Here is an 18,135-nt window from a genome sequence, read left to right as displayed (position 1 = left end):
GCTAGTGTATATTCGGCAGGTTAACAATTACCATATTGCAAAATCGAAGAAGTACCGTTGATGGCATTATGAGAGGGAAATACAAACGGAACGGTGCCTCTCGTCGTCCAGCGATTTTCGAATAAAGACAGCAAAGAGGACAAAAGGAGGAATACAAGTGATTATATTATCGCGTCGAGTAAGTTGCGAGTAATTTTATTCCCAGTCTGGTTATTAGTGTCGGAGTGACATGTTAGTGAGACTTCGGTCATTAGCAAGCAACATTTAGCTAGCAAGTGTGCAACCTGTAGCTGTGCGTCATCGCAAATGTTGAAGGAAAAATAAACGCAGTAGTGTGATGATATTTTGCCGAGAAAAATACATTTAGACCATAAGACACAAATCCTACAAGATACACATTTGATGTCAGTTGTCATTGAATTTGTTACGCAGAATGCAGAGAGCGACCCGTTTGAAGAGAGAACTTGACATGTTGACCAACGAACCACCTCCCGGGATCACATGCTGGCAGACAGAAGAACGCATTGACGACTTGCAGGCCCGTAAGTAACCTAGTATTCGCTTAGAAAGGATGCTCTTTTGCTATATATTTTTTCAAACTAATCAGTCAAGTTACTGTATTTGATTTTACTCATCTGGATCAGAACTCCCATGACGCACACTTGTCAGTTTTGAATTCAGTACAGAATTTTAGCAGTCACATTTGGAGGCCTCAGTGATCTTTCTTGATGTTTCTAGTTTTATTATATTGTCCTGTTCGGTCACTGTGGTCTGCTGACCTGTTTTTAATGTACTGTCCCTCTCTCAAGGTAACCTTTATTTTGTCACCTTGAGAGAGGGACAGAGGGTCGTTAAGAGCCTTGCAAGCACTTGACTCTAAATTATGGAATATATTAACACTTGTGTGAAGCACAGTTAAAACACATTAATTTCAACGGGTATACCGGCAAGATATGATAATTTTTTCGTACTCATATTAACTGTGTAAGTATTCCTCTCGTTCAGATTGATGTACATTTGTTCACAAATATGTATGCTACTGTGCTTTTTCTGTTTACATTTGATAATTTTATACCGCAGCACTTCTGAATTTGATGCTCATTTGATACAGAACTATTTGTCACTTCAAAATGAAGTGAGAAGGGTTAAGGAGTCCTAGTGTGTGTTGTGTTTATTTTGTAGAATAACGAAACATTGTTTTTGTGGGATGTCATTATTGTGATATAATACGGCCAATACCTTGATTGAGGTTTTATGCATATCTCCTGGCTCTACTACTAACACCACTACCTTTCAGCCACATTTTCAAGCATTTAACATCGACATCCCTCAAGTTTATTGTGCTTTTCCCCTTTGCTGTGATTTGCAGAGATTGTAGGTGGTTCAGGGACTCCATATGAAGGTGGAGTCTTTTCCCTGGAGATCAAAATCCCAGAAAGGTAACATTTGTGAGATTTAACTTTTCAAATGCAGCCCACTCTTCTTATTGAGATATAACAACCCATTTTCTTTTCTTTTGTAGATACCCGTTTGAGCCCCCCAAAATCCGATTCTTGACTCCCATCTACCACCCAAACATTGACACTGCAGGACGTATCTGTTATGAGGCTCTCAAACTCCCTCCAAAGGTTATACCAAACTGGACAGAACATATTGTATACATGTTCTTTTATTCATGATCTTGATAGTTATTCGGATTGTAATAGTTCTTGCTCTGTTTAATCAGGGAGCCTGGAGGCCCTCTTTAAACCTCTCCACACTTCTTACCTCCATCCAACTTCTTATGGCTGAACCAAATCCAGATGATCCTCTTATGGCTGATATAGTGAGTTTTATTTCAAGTGGTGTAGCTTCAGTTCCAGTCATTCGGCTGACTTGCAATGTATTTACGTATTCTGTTGACATGACAGTTTTGGTCCGTTAGCTATTATGCTTTCAAGCATGCACTTTCATTGCCTCTTGGTCAAAAGAGGTGCCAGTCAATCTGAGACAACCTTATTTAGTGGCAAGTTTTTTTTTTTTTTTTTTTGTAAATCTCCACATTGCATTCGAGAGCATCTTACCTGTGATACTAAAGAGTTGTGTAATAAGTAGTAGTAAAGTACTCGGTGAAGCACGACTATACGTGTGTTGGAATGCAGGCATCAGAGTTCCGATACAACAAGCAGCTGTTTTCGCAGAAGGCCAGGAAATCGACAGAGGAACATGCTATTCAGAAGATGATGGTAAGGCCGTTAATTACACTTATCATTTGATTTATTTGTTTAATGCAACAAATATGTTCTTAGTAAGCCACCTCTCAAGAAATAAAGCAAAAATTACAGCGCTTATAAAATAATGAGTCTCTGTTTATATCACTACAACTATTACTAAAGCCACAAAAGACATTTCCTGAGCAACTGTTTAGTAACACTAAATATTTATTCGCTTTTTACATGACACTTTAAACGTGTACTTGGTGGTGATATTACAAAGTAGTGTGCGTCTGTCTGTGTTTAGGGTGTCTTGGAGAGCAGCCACAAAGACAATGTATCGAATCAGAATGCACCTTCGCGCAAAAGAACATCTTCTGTTGCAGAGCAGGAGCGGGACGAGTTGGCAAAGAGAACCGCTGTATAGTTTCGACCACTTTTGTTTCAGCCACATGCGCGTCTGCATGTTTTTTTGTTTGCATGGTTTTAATTGTTCGGTTGGTCGTTTGAGATGTATATACATATTTATGTGAATGTTTGTGTTTTAATAAAGATTACTCTGGTGATATTGTTTTAAATAGTAGCGAGGGCAGAGTGATTGCTGTACAGAATATAAGGATCATTTTATTCAGACATACGCTTTTCACTTGTATGCAATAGTAGTGATGGGAAAATGAAGCTTCGAATTTGCTTCATGAACCAGTTGTTGTATTTTTGAGTCCTCGAGATGACACTGTTGGTTTAAATGAACGGTTTAAGAAAATGGCAAGTCAGTGTGCTTTTAGCCCAATGTTGAACAGAGAGTGCCATCTGCAGGAGTCCAAAAATACTACAACTGCTTCATGAAGCAGATTTGAAGCTTCATTTACCCGTCACGATACAATAGTATGTACAAACTATATGAGAACCAATGTTTTCTTTGAAACAAACTGTATTTATATCTTAAACTCTAGTATATTTGGTGTTTTATCATTGGAAAAGAGAGAAACATTTAAAGGCTGTAGTGAGTCAATCCTAGGGATGCACTGATATCACTTTTTTTTTTCTCCAGACCAAGTACAAAGAAGTAGGGAAGGCCAGGGACAATTGTAACATCCTTCACATTTCTGTCTCTGACTTTGAGCTCTTTTATCTTTGGGTGTTCAAACTGCTATGAAAACTAGCTGCAAGTGTCTACTAATAAATAGCGTGGAAAATGCCTGTTAACACAAACTGAAAATGCGAGGAGTGAAATGTCAAAATTGACCCCATGGTCTGGGTTAATTGTAACATACCTCGGGGTTAAATGTAACAATATGAAATAAAGGCCACGATTATAACTAAAGACTCTAAATGCTCTCTGTTTAAAACATAAAAGTTTCTATAGGTCTTCAAATACACTAAAATATGAATCGATCATTGGTTATCAGTTATTGCTTGTATGCTTTGTCCACCTCTCCCTTTCTTTTTTTTTTAAAGGGAGTTTCTGTTGTCTGGATTTGGCTAAGGAATGAAGAACTGTTGTGCTTATGTTTAGCCAAGTCAGTCTTTCATCAGTTAAGACTGTGGCTAAAATTCTCAAACGTGGCTGGATCGAAGGCCCGTTGTTTTTCCGTCGAAAATCTAGTTCGTACTCGTATATCAAGTTCAATTTAGCTTATGGTGAATGTTATATGAGAAATTTTACAACTTTGCGCAGGCAAGTTTGTTATTGTCCCTGAGTGCATTAGCAATTAGCTATCTTGGCTTAGCGCTAGCAGTTAAAACATTACCACGAATGAACACAATGAAATGGATATATAGACATGTAAAGTGATATACAATTGACTTGAAGTACGAAGTTGCCTTTGTAATCACGAATCATTTGAGTAAAAATATTTACTTTCTTAGCTCAAAATGACATTTTCCCCCTCACATGACGTGACTTGTGGACGAAGGATATAACGAAGCACATGCGAGGTGTATCAGGTGATTCCTAACTTCCGATTGGAGTAATTGCAAGTGCTACGACAAACCCGTGTTACAACGGTATCCATTCTCCCCTACTTATATTGAGTATTCAGCGATACATGGTAATGCCGTGCCCCAGTGTTACTCAATACTGGTATCTGTGCACCCCTAGTCAATAAAGTTCTAGTTTGGAGGTAGTTACATTGCATATACTGTACACACTGTTGGTCTACCCCAGGGGTGGGCAAACTTTTTGATTGGTGGGCCACAATGGGTTCTAAAATTTGACTTGGTAACCTCACCTCATCGGAGAAAAAGAAAAAACATTTAATTTTAAATGAAAATGAACAAAAGCATTACAACAACATATCTGTGTTTGACATACCAGAGTATCTAGAAAATAAAAAAATTAATAAGGTTTATTCATTTAATTATTTTTCAAGTTTGGTGGGCCGGATTAAAACGTTTAACGGGCCGCATGTGGCCACCAGGCCGTAGTTTGCCCACGCCTGGTCTACCCTTTAGTCTCCAGATAAATGGCTAAATTGCTATCAGACTTGATTTTTCTTTCCGCATATTTTGTGGAGTTGCTTTTTGATGTTTAAGACAAAAAAAACAAAACATGAATTTGTAACACACGTTTAAATTTGTTAGCTTACTCTGGTTAATCACCTGACATGCTTGACAATGAATCCTTTCATTGTCAAGTCAATTAAAAGGAGAAATAAACACAAATAGTTAATTACAACCTGGCAATGAGTAACTTCCAAGCCACATGTCCGTGACGGGTCACATTTTGATATAACATTTATACATATAACTCTGTTCTTGATATATTTAAAGTCCACCCTGCTGCAGTTTTGTCTAATGGTATTTCAACTTTTACTGGGTCTTTCTTGAACATATGCAAGTCTGCGACTGAAGTCCACTGAATGGGTTCTGAAATTAGCCTTTTTGTTTGCGTAATAGTATTTGAATTCCTTATCGCAGCGGGATCTTGTTGCACTTTCCCTTTTTACAAGCACTCTACCACTCATCGCTTTTCGAGAGTACTCATCTATTCCACGTCCTCTCATTGAGAGGTTCTTTGTTGACCTGGATCCAGGACTGCTTTTCCTTTTCTTGTACATGATGACCCGTGAGTGTCTGTGATGCCCAGATTTTCAGGCAATTAGCTTGGTCTTTTTATGGATTTGGAGCAACAGAGTCAGTCATGGTCGAGCGATGCATCGGGCAGTTGTTGCGAATATCTTGATTCGAAGTCTTCAAACATCCCTTGTTGTCAGGGCTCTCTTGTTCTCTCATTCTGTCTTTACCTCTGACAACGGTTGCTTGGCAAGAGATGAGAGGAACTGAAGAAGTCGAAGAGCACTGGGAGGATCGAATTGGGTCCATTTGAGAGTGGACTGAAGAGGCCCTACTGCACAGGGTGTCGACATCAGCGAGAGACAGTTGCGTAGATGTTTCCGAGCAGGAGCTCTTTTCTGTCTCCACAGAAACCAGTGAGTCTACGGTGCGTTCGCGGCGAAGCTGAAGAGGCGCTTTTGGGCGGTACCAGAAGAAATACTGGGAGTGGTGTCGTGTGAAAAGGAGGAAAAGTAGGGGATTTAGGCAGGCAGGTAGAGGCTGAAGAAGCAAAATGATTGATTTAAGCACCTCCTCGCCGAGAGATAAGAGACCAAGCAGTGAGCAGATGGAGAAGAAAGCGACTGGCACGTAAAGGAGGCCGTTGGTGAATATTAGCCAGGCAACATGTTTGATCATCGCACAATCCCACAGGCCCTCGCATTCCCCTCTAAGTAATTCCCAGTATAGTCGGATGTATGAACATGTTACTACGAGTAGGCACAGTGTGTTCATCATTATGAGCACTAAGGGAAAGACCAAGGCAGACGGTCGCTGAGAGGCCGAAGGTGGTAATGGCGTCGGTAGGCAGAAAGGCGAGGAGCCATACTCGCCGATTCCAAGCAGAGGAAAAGAAGCGAGGAAGAGTGAGAGAGTGAGACATAAAAGTGCAAATATACGCACACTTTTCAGTGACGGTGGTTTCCCGTAGCTGCGCGCGCATGTCACACTTGCTCCACATTGCACCGCGGCCAGCGTCAGCAGCAAAACACTTGCCTCAGAAGCAAGCACCCATACCCATCCTGTCACCTGACATCCTGGGCCTCCTTGCCAGGGGGCACCATGTTGGCTAAAGTCTCCCATTGTTAAAGCGTCGACAAGGGCCAGTGTGCTTGTACAAACACCAGTCAGCAGATTAGACGCGCCCATACAGGCCACCGTGAATCTTAGTGGCGACAGGGGGCAGGGGGAGCTGAAGAGAGTCAGGAGCAGCAGTGAGTTCCCCAGCAGAGACACCAGGGAGATGGTCCATAAGCCAACACGAACCAACCAGCTTCCCATCAGAGAGTCACAGGGACGGAAAGGACCTGTGACGCCACAAATTTCAGTGAATACAATTGCTTTCTCAAACTGTGATTGAATTGATGCCAATTCAGACCTGGTGTGGGAGTGCACTGGACACTGGTTTGAAGTTTGGATTCTTCTATTTCTAGCTGGAATTCCTCTAGGTCAGGATCATCTGGAATCATTGGGATCAACATTTAGAATTCCACATCTTTAAAGTTTCCAGTATGTAGCTAGAGTGATCATACGGGTGTACTGTTCTGAGATTAATGACTCTGTTTCTTGAACTGTTTCATAAAGTGTTCATTTTTATAAATGTTGTGAAGTGGCGAAATATCCACGTTCTTACATTGCGTGTCCGCTTGGTGTGGGTAAATGGCAGCAGTTCTCTTGTGAAGGTCATCATCATTGTTGCTTTGATCAGTGTCCCACTGGCTGACTGTCTTGTAGGTATCACAAGAACCATACACGCAGCATTGGTAGGCATACGGCATTTCAATCACCCTGTAACAGAGAGTCAAGCTAAAATCACTAAGAATCAGAAGCATCAATCTCGCAGTATTTATAGGGTGCTCCATTCATTGTTATTTTAGCAGCAGAGACTCTCCACGCTTAGCTTTTTTTTTTTTTTTAGCCGCAGGTACATATGGAATTATTTAGTGTTGGTCAAAAGAAGCTTCATAATAATAATAATATTCCCTTTATTAGTCCCACAATGGGGAAATTCGAGATTCAAACCCAGGCCTCCTGGGGAGACCGGGTCCTGAACGCGGCGCCTTAGACCACTCGGCCATCCTGAAGCGCTAGTGTTAATTTTTGACTCCTCTAGTTGGCACTCTTGGTTTAAAGATGCAGTGGAAATGTAATACATTTTAATTGCACTAGCCTTTTATCTTTGAGCCAAGAGCACAATCAAGAAGAGTTAAAAAAATAAATAAATCACAGGTGCGTCAAGCTTATTTTTCCCATCACTAGTCGTTATGGTAAACGATTATATATATAGATTTTGCTATGTACCTGTCATTGTGAAAGCTCATGCATTTTGGTGACAGAGACTCTCCATGCTTCACTTTTGAGCCACGGGAACTTATGCAATTGTAAATTTAGTTGAATCTTAGTGTAAAAAATAAAAACAATACAGTGGACCGTCACATATTGGTAGTTAGGCATCCACTGATCTACCTATTCACTGCTTTGCTTTCCATTCTTTAAAAAAAATATTTTTTAAAATGTCTTTTTTTTAATATTACATATTTTAGTTTTCTAATACCCTCCACCTCCCAAACACTGATCAACTTTCTTAAAAACATTGAATGCAAAAACGTTCCGTCAAGATGAAGTACCTTTGAATTATCATCTACTGGGAAATTTGATTTGAATGATCTAAAATGGCTGATGGCATTAAAATTGGGCATCTGTTCATATATCTATCCATCCATATCCTGTACTGCTTCTCCTCAACTATTTTTATTCCTTTCATATTCACTCTTTGGGTTTTACCTTGTAAAACCTCTCCATGCCTTCAGGGACGTTAACACGAATTAACTTGCTGTTAATGAATGTTTCTTGATTCTCAGAGGTCAGGGTTAGACTCGTGGCTACACAACGACCGCATTGTATGTGTGTACGTATTCGCTTTACCTCATACGAGGGAAGTGATCAGGGCTGAAGGCGTCATATAATTCACTGTTTCCCCTAAGCTTGAGATGGGTGAGACCAGCCAGTCCTGTAGATGGCACTGAGCTCAGCCTGTTTTCAGTCAGGTCCCTGGAATAAGTAAAGAAAACCAAGAAACAAGTTGGAGGTGAGATCAGTCCCTGTCAAGTTTTGAAAACTTGCACTAAGATGTGTCGTATTTTCCCCGTGGGCTATGATATGTTCATAAACACTTTCTTGGAATTCCATAATAGCAAAGATCATGTAAGGATATCTTATAAGGAAATTAAGCAACATAATCACTTACAATTTGACCAAAGAATGCAAAGAGGCAAAGGCATCTTCATGGATCCAGTCTATCTTGTTCCAGCTCAAATCCCTGAAAAAAAAGGAACAAAATAAAACAGAGGAATCATATTTTGAATACTGTATGTGTCTGACCAATAGATGTCAGTAAAGCTGCACGGGTGTAGTTTAAGACCCTCATTGCCATTAAAAGCTTTTGGAGACTTCAATTCTCAATTCTTCAATTCTCTAGAGAATGAAATTGTCTGCCTATCAAAATAAACGACCAATTTTGTTTAGTTCTGTAAAATAATTTATTTGAAAGTCCTGTAAACTGTTGTCATCTAACAACACTTAAGGGGGGGGCCTTCCTTGTATTATTCATTTCCAATTTCAACTTATGACTTTTGAGACAACTCAAAAGAATTGTCTTACAGTGTTTTGAGCGAGGTGAGCTGCTGGAAGGTACTGGACTCAAGTCTCGTGATTAGGTTGTGCTGAAGCCCTCTGTTGAGAGAAATGTGAACAATCAAGGTGATGGAAAACAATTTTGTGGGATTGTGTTGGTGATCACTCACATTTCTTGTAGTGCAGAGCAGTGGCGAAAGCTTGGCAGATGCTGTATTTGGTTGAAGGACAGCTCCCTACAACACCACACAAAAAAAACACTATTGATTTTAGGGTACGCTGCTCATCCTTTGACTTGTTTTTTGCGCACATGCAGTTTTCCCCCTCTGTATGTTTGTGTTTATACGTATACTTACAAAACTCTGAGGCGAGGCAGCTGTTCACATAGATCTAGAGGGAGAGTCGAGAGACCCGCCTGAGTCAGCGTCCTGGAGTGAGAAAGACAATCCTCTCAAACAAACAAGCGACAGCACTTTGCGATGAGCATAATTTAAGAAATTTTGCTCCATTGGCTATCGACTTTCTGAGTGTCTTTCTTTGAACCATGCATGTTCACGTCAATTACGCCAATTGCACTGTCAATGACTGCATCTCATTCTTGCCCGTTGACCATTTTTGTGTCTCATTGACTATGAGTGTGCCGATCAGTGTTTTTTTGCTGCTGATTCCAATATTGATCATCTATTAGTGAGATTACTGTCGGGAACGTTCATGGATTATTTGTAAATTTTGCAATTTATTTTAGAGCTGCAACTAAGGAAATAACATATAAAATGTATGTTCAAATCCATATAGTTTAGGTAGCTTATATATGTAATAAACTAAAGCACAATTATATATATATATATATATATATATATATATATAATTGTGCTTTAGTTTATTACAGGTGGGACGGTGGGCGACCGATTAGTACGTCTGCCTCATAGTTCAGAGGTGCCGGGTTTTTGATCCCGGCTCCGGCCTTAATGTGTGGAGTTTGCTTCTTTTCTCCGTACCTGCGTAGGTTTCCTCCAGGTACTCCGGTTTCCTCACACATTCCAAAAAGATGCATGGTAGGTTGATTGGACACTCTGAATTGCCCCTACGTGTGGTTGTGAGCGCAAATGCTTGTTCGTCTTTGTGTGCCCCGCGATTGGCTGGCAACCAGTCATAATGGATGGATAGTTTATTACAGTGGACCCTTGCTGATCAAGGGTCATACGGGCCGGGTAAAATCTCAAATAGTAAAAATTCATTGTGAGAAACAAACAAAAGGGGGCCGTTAAAAACTATTGAAAAAAAAATGTTAAAACATGTGAGTATGTGAATCTGCAGGTGCGGAACTGCAAGTATATCAGGGTCATTTATGTCTCCTCAAGGGAAATTCAACTCACATTCAGATGTATGATATATGTTGCAGATTAGCATCCTTTCAACAACTAGGTGCGAGTTTCATATTTTTGTCTGTGGTCGGACTTGGAGTCTGAGGAAGTCCTGACTGATTGAGCTACCGCCACCCCAATTTGACTGTTAAGTCACAATTAACGCGCCAAATGGTCGGGTCTCTTTTGACGTTTTAGTGTGTATTACAGTTGCCAACTTTAGTTTAACCTCACATTTCTCTTCAGAATCAAAAATGTTATCGTCTGAACCAGGAAGTGCTGTTGTTAATGATTCAACCTTGGTGCAGGTGTCCTTTTAGTTTTCAGTTGTGTTATTGTGTTATGACTGTGTTATTGTGAGTACAGTCATTGTCAAAAAGGTAGACACTCACAAAACTTCCAGGCTGGTTGTTCCTTTCAGGTCAGGAAAGTTTTGAATTAGCGTGGCTCCATTCAGAGAACTGCAGGAGGAAAACAAAAAAACGTGTAGACCCCGTAAAGTGCTCACTCTCACTCATACACACATATGTTTGTCCACCCGACTCCGTCTAACAGCTCATTTTAACCATCACACTTTTCATCCAACATCAATACAGGCTGTTTTGGCTGTCTCGCTAGACATCATAAGTCACACCATTTAACATGTTCTTACAACACGCTCTCTCTAGTTCCGCGTCAGGACACAGCACAGCAATATGCTAACACAACATCATTCAGTAGGCCATTACACACGTCTGCTCTTGCTGCTTGGGGTGCGCAATGATTTAAATGGCGTTTGGGTAAACTCACTGGAACTGTTTTCGACTGACCGCATACTTACAGTGTGTGCAACTTTGGTAAGAACTGGAACGCAGATTTTCCCACAAACTGGATGGGGTTCTCATAAAAATGTCTGCAAAAAAAAAATATATATATATATATATATATATATATATGGTTGTTCAGATAAAATAAGGTTGACATATTAATGAAGCTGTTGAGTTAAAAAAAAAAAAATCGCCTTTTGGTTTTCAATGTAGCAAAAAGCAGGAAGCGCTCACATAGTTTGGAGGTGAGGGTTTCCCACAAAGGCCCTCTCGGGGATCGCTTTGATATGGTTGTTATGGAAGCCCCTGCAAATGGAAGTCAGTATGCAATATATAGTTAGGCAGTCTATTAATATGGGAGCTGATTTGTCTTGTGGGTGGGTTTGTGTTTGTGTGAGAGAGGCAAGTCATGCAACACCTGCCGTGGAACAGCTGAAAAACATTTTTGGATGCAGGAGATTTGAACACGTACATGTATGCCGTGTGTATCTGTGACACGTGTGCGCTGTGGAACATCTGCTGAATTTGAGTAAAGACATAGTGTGTATGTGTGGGTGTGTGTGTGCGCAGGAAGGCGGGTGAGCGGGCCGCAGCCAGCACCTGCTTCGGGCGAGAGAGATTGTATCCGAATGCCACATTAAATTCAGTTAACGGGATTAGTGGGGATAACTCAACCATGATAGTCATGTTGGGCAGGTGTTGTTTAGTGTGTGTGTGTGCGTGGGGGTGGGGGTGTGTGTGTGTGTGTGTGTGTGTGTGTACGCACAGCTCCTGAAGCTTACTCAGTGTCCTGATGGCCACAGGGAACTCCTGGAGTTCATTGTAATTTAAATCCCTATGAAAGAGATAAACATTGCGTTACCATGGTTACATATCATACATGGAAATTATAATTAAAAAATGTACAGTTTAATATTCTTGTCCGTTTCTGTTACGTGCGCATTCTACAGTGCATGTCGTTTGCTCGCTGAGAGGATGGAAGTTTGCGTTCGACCTTTGACCTTTGCAGCGCTTACTTATTATTTGGGCCTGACTCTCATTAGTTTTCCAGGAAACACTGTACCATAACAACTGTTGCTATCGTGGATATTTCTCGCACGCAGGTGGCAGGAAGACCGCGGCGGGGGTGGGGTGACGTGCAAACGTGTATTCTTTTAAACTGCATTTTTGCATGAGGAGTGTGTCTTTTATGCGCATTCATATTTTTCTATGCTTTGGCAATATAAAAAAAATAAATAAATAATAGATCCCATCAGTGACTTCAAAGACACATGTACAAATTCATGTGTTTTTATTCACTTCCAAATGTCTTTATGTACTGATGTAACGCTGCAGTGCTGTGTTCGCTAAGTGTGTCGGGAGATGTTGTGAAATATCTGTCAGTGCTCAAATGTCCTGTGCGGAATATACTTTGTCTCCTGGAGGGCTTATTGCAGTAATGGTTTTCATAATACACGATGGGGCTCAGCGAGGGTGACAGCGATGCAGATGCTCGCTTGAATTTCTCCTTAGCAATGCCGGCGTGTGAGATTAACCCCTTCATACCATCGCAATCCCCACGTCAGCGTCACCTGTCTTGTCACCCTTCGTTTCAGCGCTCCTTCCTTCGAGCTTATGGCTACAACACTTTAGCACAGTTCAATTCAGCTTCAGTCATTCAAGCCCTTTAATGTTTTGCTTCTCTTGTTGATTATGATTTAATATATAAGGATGTCGTAAATGGTGGACCCATTGTGACATGCACGCATGCATGTGCCCAAATATATGCTCATAAAAAGAAGTATGCCATTTGTTAGGTCAGCGTTGTTACGCAACACCAGGAATATTGTCGTAAACAGACCACAAGGACTTTTGCTGGATTTAAGCGTTCTTGATCTCAAATGATTTTTCCCTCTCTTTCAGATCAGACGGTTCTGCAGTTTCCATATTATTGTGTTGCAAAGGTCTGTTTTGTAAATAGAGCAAGGGGTTCTAAAATTTGACAGAGGGGCCGGACCAGGAGCAGATGGGTGGAGTGTTTTGGTCACCTCACGTCATCGGAGAAAAAAAACTACATTTGATTTTAAATGAAAGTGAACAAAAGCATTACAACAATATATATGTATATATTAAAAAAGAAATGAATTTTTTTCAAGTTCGGCGGGCCGGAATAAAACGTTTAACGGGCCGCATGTGGCCCCCGGGCCGTAGTTTGCCCACGCCTGAAATAGAGGCTTCAAACGTTCCTTTTGTATTGCAGCGAATGTTCCTCTGCATCCGTCAATTATGACGGCCAAAAAGAGTCTCAACTGATCTCGAAGGTAATCAAATAGAAGCCTGTATTAGCAACCTTTATTCCAACACCTGCCAATTGAATTTAATGACAGGCTTTTTTCTTTCTTTTATTTGACATGCGTAATACAAGAATTTGAGAAGAACACTTTAAGTACCCCGTAACTCCAAACGACTCTAAGACACGCAATGAAAGTAAATGGATGTGAAGGAGCATTTCAGAGCGTTTATCATTCATCCCGGGGGGTTATAAAGCAATGTGATTACTGTAAACACAATCATAAAGACTTGATGTTGATGCCTGCTAATATGTAATTATCACGGGAACATTTGTGGAAACAGTGCAGGCATTTCCTCTTGGTGTCTGAATTCCATTTCTAATCTATGTATTATAATTTGAATGACTGTTGAGCAACCAGGAGAGCCAAAAGATTGGGAGAGCGCATCATTTAGTCACATAGCCTGTTCCGTTTCATGCAATGAATAGATGTGTGGGATACTCACAGAGTCTCCAGACTATGTAAACCCTCAAAACATCTCATTCCCATCATCTGGATCCGGTTGTTATGGAGATGCCTAGGTAAAGACCACAAATATTGTTTCGCCAATCTTACAGTCTGGTCTCGTAACCAAACTGAATATATCAGGACTTCAATCAGCAGATTCATTCCGTACTTACAGGACAACAAGCGCAGAGAGGTTGGCAAATGCATAATCTGGAATATGCGTGATCTGGTTGAGGGCCAGGGTCATGGCCTGAAGGGACGGTAGAGCATCCAGGGCCGTTACTGGGATTTCGGTGAGCGAATTGTCGTCCAGCCACAGGTGTCTTAGAGAGCGAACCCCTCGAAAGGCGCCAGCAGGAACTTCAGACAGCAGATTGGCATCCAGACGCCTGCGGGGGTTAGAAGATGAATCTTGTGGTAAGGTGTTGTGTCTTCCTGGAACGTAATTATAAGAATCACACAGACTTCATTCTTCTATTATCTCAAGCACTTGTGCTTTTCTTCTGTACAAAAAAAACAAGTTTAGCTTCCACCAGTACAGGCCTGTACGGTAGCAATATCTCGGTGTCCTGGGAAATTTAACAAGAAGGGAGTGTCAAGGGCCTTCGAGTCTTCCTTCTGACTTTTTCTCTCTTGGAATTTTGCTGTCTCCATCACATCTTGGTGAGTCATGACTGAGACAAACACTGCATCCTTTCAAATGGCTCATTTATTACACTCGACACACACAAGCATTCGGCCTTTTATCTCTTCAAGCCGAATAAACCTAACAAAAGCTTCGTCCTCCTCTTGGTGTCGTCAAACCGTTGGCATGAGTGTGACATAAATAGCAAGGAAATGTACTATTGCGTACACACTGTCCATGCTGATGGATGGTCCCCTCAGGGCACCGATGACAATCCGAGGCCACATCCTCTTTCTGTTCTTCTTTTAGCCCTTCACGCCTTAATTGTATTTGTTCCACCTCATTTTGTCCTTTTGAAATGCCCATTTTGTCTACATCGAAGAACTCACAACCTCTATGAAGCAGTCAGCTCACAGATTACAACTTGGCACTGTGATTCTTTAAGTGTTGCGCTGCAGCCCGCAGTTCGCTCTGTGCCTCGTCACCCGATCATGGCTTCACCGAACAAACAGAAACTTCAAAGGGGATCTTGAGATTTAACTCTGAACTCTGGTTTTTACTCCAGCATCATATGTTCATTGTCTACTTCCTACTAGAGGTTTTTATTTTTTTTTTTTTTTAAATATATTTTTTGTGCTTAACATCGTCCCTCGACATCACGTGTGTGGACATTTTCCTTGACCCAAATCGCCCGATGAAAGCTGTGGAAGACCCTTCAACTTTCTGGACTGCTCTCCAGAGCAAAATAATTGTTCCTCAGGGTAGACCTGCCAGGTCTCCAGAAGGTCTAGTCAGAAATAGGAATGTTTCACAGAAACCAATAAAGCAGCAGCTATTTCCTGTCTATTACATCAAAGTCTGCTGAAGTATGATTATGGGAAAGTGAAGGAGAACATTCTCTTACACGATCCAGGAGTTGTGCGGACTTATCTGTCTGAATTCTGCAGACCTATTCACTGTGATTATGTTCTTTTACCTCGTTGACTTTGATATATGAGGACTTGGTTTCCTTAATGTTTTTAATTCTATGGAGACGAGATGATTCTTGTTTGGGATCAAGTGATAATTTGTTTCGGATGAAAGCGTCCTGTCCTGTCCTGTCCTGTGCTGTGAGGCCATGCTTACATTTTCACTTAATCACGTGTTTCACGTCACTGAGAGGCGCCGACAAGCTTTGCTTTTCCAAAGGCTTTTTTGCCCGTCATCTTTCGATGCTGGGTTTATCATTATAATAATGACAAGGTACTGTGTCTCTACGCGGGGGCTCATTGTGTATGCGTGTTTTGTCGACTTGAAGCCATCTCTAAGGGGCGTAATTGTTCAAGGACCACACACATGCTTGACTTTGTACATGCTGGTTTTTTATATTGAAAGCAAAGGCAGAGAAATGAATTTTTGACACGGATCAACAAAGGATCAGATTTTAAGCATTTACGTCGTAATAATGTAGTAATAAACAAAAGGTATTTATCTAGATTATTTAATGGTATTATCACTATGGCACACGTATTATCGCATGCAAGCGGTGGTTGGATGGTGAGTTGTACAAATGTACAACTTTACCAATTAGCATTGAAAATGAAAAAACAGCCCGGTGTGTTAGAACCAAGATTATTTTAGTCAACTTTAGAAGCAGTATGCACGGCACTTACTGTGATTCAAAGTCTGGTGACTGTTCAAACTGTAAACTGTACTCTGTATTATCAAAACTAATATTTCTATTGTATTTTCACTGCACAGTACTTACCATGATCTTTTTTTTTTAAATGTCAAACACGTAAAACACAAAAACTAAGACTGAAACTAAACTAAACCTGTGTTTTTGAAAAAAAAAACACAAAACAAAAAAAAACTAAAGCTAATTAAAACTAAAATAAATTTAAAAAAACAAAACTCAAAATATACTATATTTAAAATTCCCAAACTATAATAACCCTGGTTAGAACACATGAATTATTAATGTGGAAAGCAGGCAGGTGGAGTTTATCTGTGGTGTCAGATTAAGATTGACGGGTAAGGTTGAGGAGTTACAGATGAGGTCCACATGCACACACACCCATGCATACATGCTGACACACATACATGGACCCCACGGACGAGACAATTAAGGCACTAAACACTCATTAGCGAGGGGATAGCGGTGTGGGTGGTGCAAGAAGAGTGGAAGAGGAAGAGTGGGGGAATTAATGGAAAATGAGGTTGTTTCACAGCTCATTGGAGATGTTCTCCCTGGCCTGCAGTGTCTGCTCTTTCCCTCATGGCTTCCAGATGCGAACATGAAGTGCATTTACACAGGCTGAGACTGAGACAGTTGCAAAGGTACCTCAGCCGATATTAGACCACGGTCTGCAATATGTCACCGGTATTATACAGCTGAGCTATGCGTGGGTGGGGATTGTAGCATTTTTCATTCCCTCCTGAATAAGATCTGAGTATGTCTGCATGTGTGTTGGACTCACAGTGAAAGCAGGTTTGGTAGCTCCCACGGAGCATCATCGGGAAGCCTTTCAAGGTGGTTGTTCTGTAGCATTCTGAAAGGATCAAAATGTTTAATTAGCGAAGGATGAACAATTGGTGAGGGCACCTGAGGCCACAAATAATTCCGTCGTGATTGGAATCTGACCCAAACAGGAAAACGAACGGTCAGTGTAGGTAAAGGAAAGGAGACGCTTCTTGGGTGGGCCGTTGATGTCATTCTCAGAAGAAAAAAAGAGCCATGAGGAAATTGGGGGCACGCAATTGAACACTCTATTTCCCCTCCTGCTCTCTGTTTTTTCTTCTCGTATAGCAAAAGTGCCCAAGTCCGGTCCTCGAGAGCCCCTCGGCAGCCCTGTCTTAGATGTTTTCCTTCTTCAACGGACCTGATTGAAATGATCAGGATTGTTGTCAGGTTTCTGGAGAGCTGGCTTATGTAAGTTTGTGGTATTGCTTGTTTTTTTTAACAGAAAAGCGGGTATTCTGAAATTGTAATCGCCTCATGCATGACATGACTCATGTTAGCTACAAGTTGAGATTGAATGTAAACAAACAACTACCATAATCAAATAACCGAGTAGTTATGCATTGCTACACCCGGTATATACAATTTTATACAGTTAATACATTAAATTCAGTCTTTTTTTTCTTGGATTTTCTGTACTGTGTGCGTGTACGCAACCTTGCAGTTTCTTACACAAGGTGAGCCATGCATTTTACTTTGAAACGGCTCGATAAATCTTATGTTTTGAGGAAGGAAGCTGAACTACTCAAAGGTCACGTCCCAAGTTGGCTTGCTGTCATGCATGAATACGTTGTTCCTTTTGAATGGAAGTGGGGTTCACTTATTGTCAGTGTCTACAGTTCCTTAAAAATGACACTCTATTTTCAAATCCAACATTTAAAGAGCTTTATCAACAACTGTGTTGAAGAACTGACAAGTCACTATTTCATTTATTTGTGTATTCACAACATAAAATTGTGATAGTTTTAATGACTAAAAGCTGCTTCCTGCCATCTCCCGGGAAAGTGTTTCATACGTAATATGTTTAAAATAGTATTGATCAAATTGTATGGCATTAACATTTACTGAATGAGATTTGTAGCTGCTATGAGAGTCAGCTTGACAATTTACTTAATACCAAGATGTGTGTTGTTTGTGATAAGTCGCGTCATACCATTCTCTCCTGTCACAAGTTCATGGATATA

General features: G+C 40.8%; 3 protein-coding genes across 4 annotated transcripts in view; 2 read left to right on the top strand and 1 right to left on the bottom strand.

The window, feature by feature from the left end:
- The first annotated feature begins 11 nt into the window (after positions 1–11).
- Positions 12–3,516, top strand: ube2t (ubiquitin-conjugating enzyme E2T (putative)). The gene is made up of 7 exons (XM_088290265.1): positions 12–178; positions 433–542; positions 1,370–1,439; positions 1,523–1,628; positions 1,727–1,825; positions 2,142–2,225; positions 2,500–3,516. The coding sequence occupies exons 2-7, from the start codon at positions 434–436 to the stop codon at positions 2,617–2,619; spliced, it is 588 nt and encodes a 195-aa protein (XP_088146391.1). The 5' UTR covers positions 12–178; position 433; the 3' UTR covers positions 2,620–3,516.
- The window catches only part of lgr6 (leucine-rich repeat containing G protein-coupled receptor 6), a 36,699-nt gene continuing 21,223 nt past the window's right edge, over positions 2,660–18,135 (bottom strand). The window contains exons 4-18 of the mRNA XM_088290260.1: positions 16,911–16,982; positions 14,000–14,215; positions 13,825–13,896; positions 11,816–11,884; positions 11,284–11,355; positions 11,064–11,135; positions 10,636–10,704; positions 9,236–9,307; positions 9,050–9,115; positions 8,907–8,978; positions 8,494–8,565; positions 8,172–8,297; positions 6,880–7,034; positions 6,625–6,705; positions 2,660–6,553 (exon numbers count right to left, since the gene is read on the bottom strand). Of these exons, the coding sequence (XP_088146386.1) occupies positions 5,307–6,553; positions 6,625–6,705; positions 6,880–7,034; positions 8,172–8,297; positions 8,494–8,565; positions 8,907–8,978; positions 9,050–9,115; positions 9,236–9,307; positions 10,636–10,704; positions 11,064–11,135; positions 11,284–11,355; positions 11,816–11,884; positions 13,825–13,896; positions 14,000–14,215; positions 16,911–16,982 (2,533 nt within the window). The 3' untranslated portion in view covers positions 2,660–5,306. The remainder of the gene's footprint in view (positions 6,554–6,624; positions 6,706–6,879; positions 7,035–8,171; positions 8,298–8,493; positions 8,566–8,906; positions 8,979–9,049; positions 9,116–9,235; positions 9,308–10,635; positions 10,705–11,063; positions 11,136–11,283; positions 11,356–11,815; positions 11,885–13,824; positions 13,897–13,999; positions 14,216–16,910; positions 16,983–18,135) is intronic.
- Positions 14,359–18,135, top strand: part of LOC148339670 (uncharacterized) — a 39,423-nt gene continuing 35,646 nt past the window's right edge. Inside the window, exon 1 of one of the 2 annotated variants that reach the window (XM_088290264.1) lies at positions 14,359–14,489. The gene's annotated coding sequence lies outside the window, so the exon portion shown is untranslated. The remainder of the gene's footprint in view (positions 14,490–18,135) is intronic. The other variant, XM_088290263.1, reaches the window with a different exon arrangement.

The sequence above is a fragment of the Idiotropiscis lumnitzeri genome, chromosome 3, assembly GCF_059441095.1.
Source record: "Idiotropiscis lumnitzeri isolate Australia: NSW breed Sydney's pygmy pipehorse chromosome 3, RoL_Ilum_1.0, whole genome shotgun sequence".
Classification (NCBI taxonomy): domain Eukaryota; kingdom Metazoa; phylum Chordata; class Actinopteri; order Syngnathiformes; family Syngnathidae; genus Idiotropiscis; species Idiotropiscis lumnitzeri.
Note: the sequence above shows the minus strand (reverse complement) of the source record. Positions and strands in the feature narration are given on the sequence as shown.

Excerpts from the sequence above, each read along its gene's own strand:
- ube2t (XM_088290265.1), top strand. The coding sequence starts at position 434 with ATGCAGAGAGCGACCCGTTTGAAGAGAGAACTTGACATGTTGACCAAC. Across the intron at positions 1,440-1,522 it reads GAGATCAAAATCCCAGAAAG|ATACCCGTTTGAGCCCCCCA; the intron begins GTAACATTTGTG and ends TTTCTTTTGTAG. Across the intron at positions 1,826-2,141 it reads ATCCTCTTATGGCTGATATA|GCATCAGAGTTCCGATACAA; the intron begins GTGAGTTTTATT and ends GTTGGAATGCAG.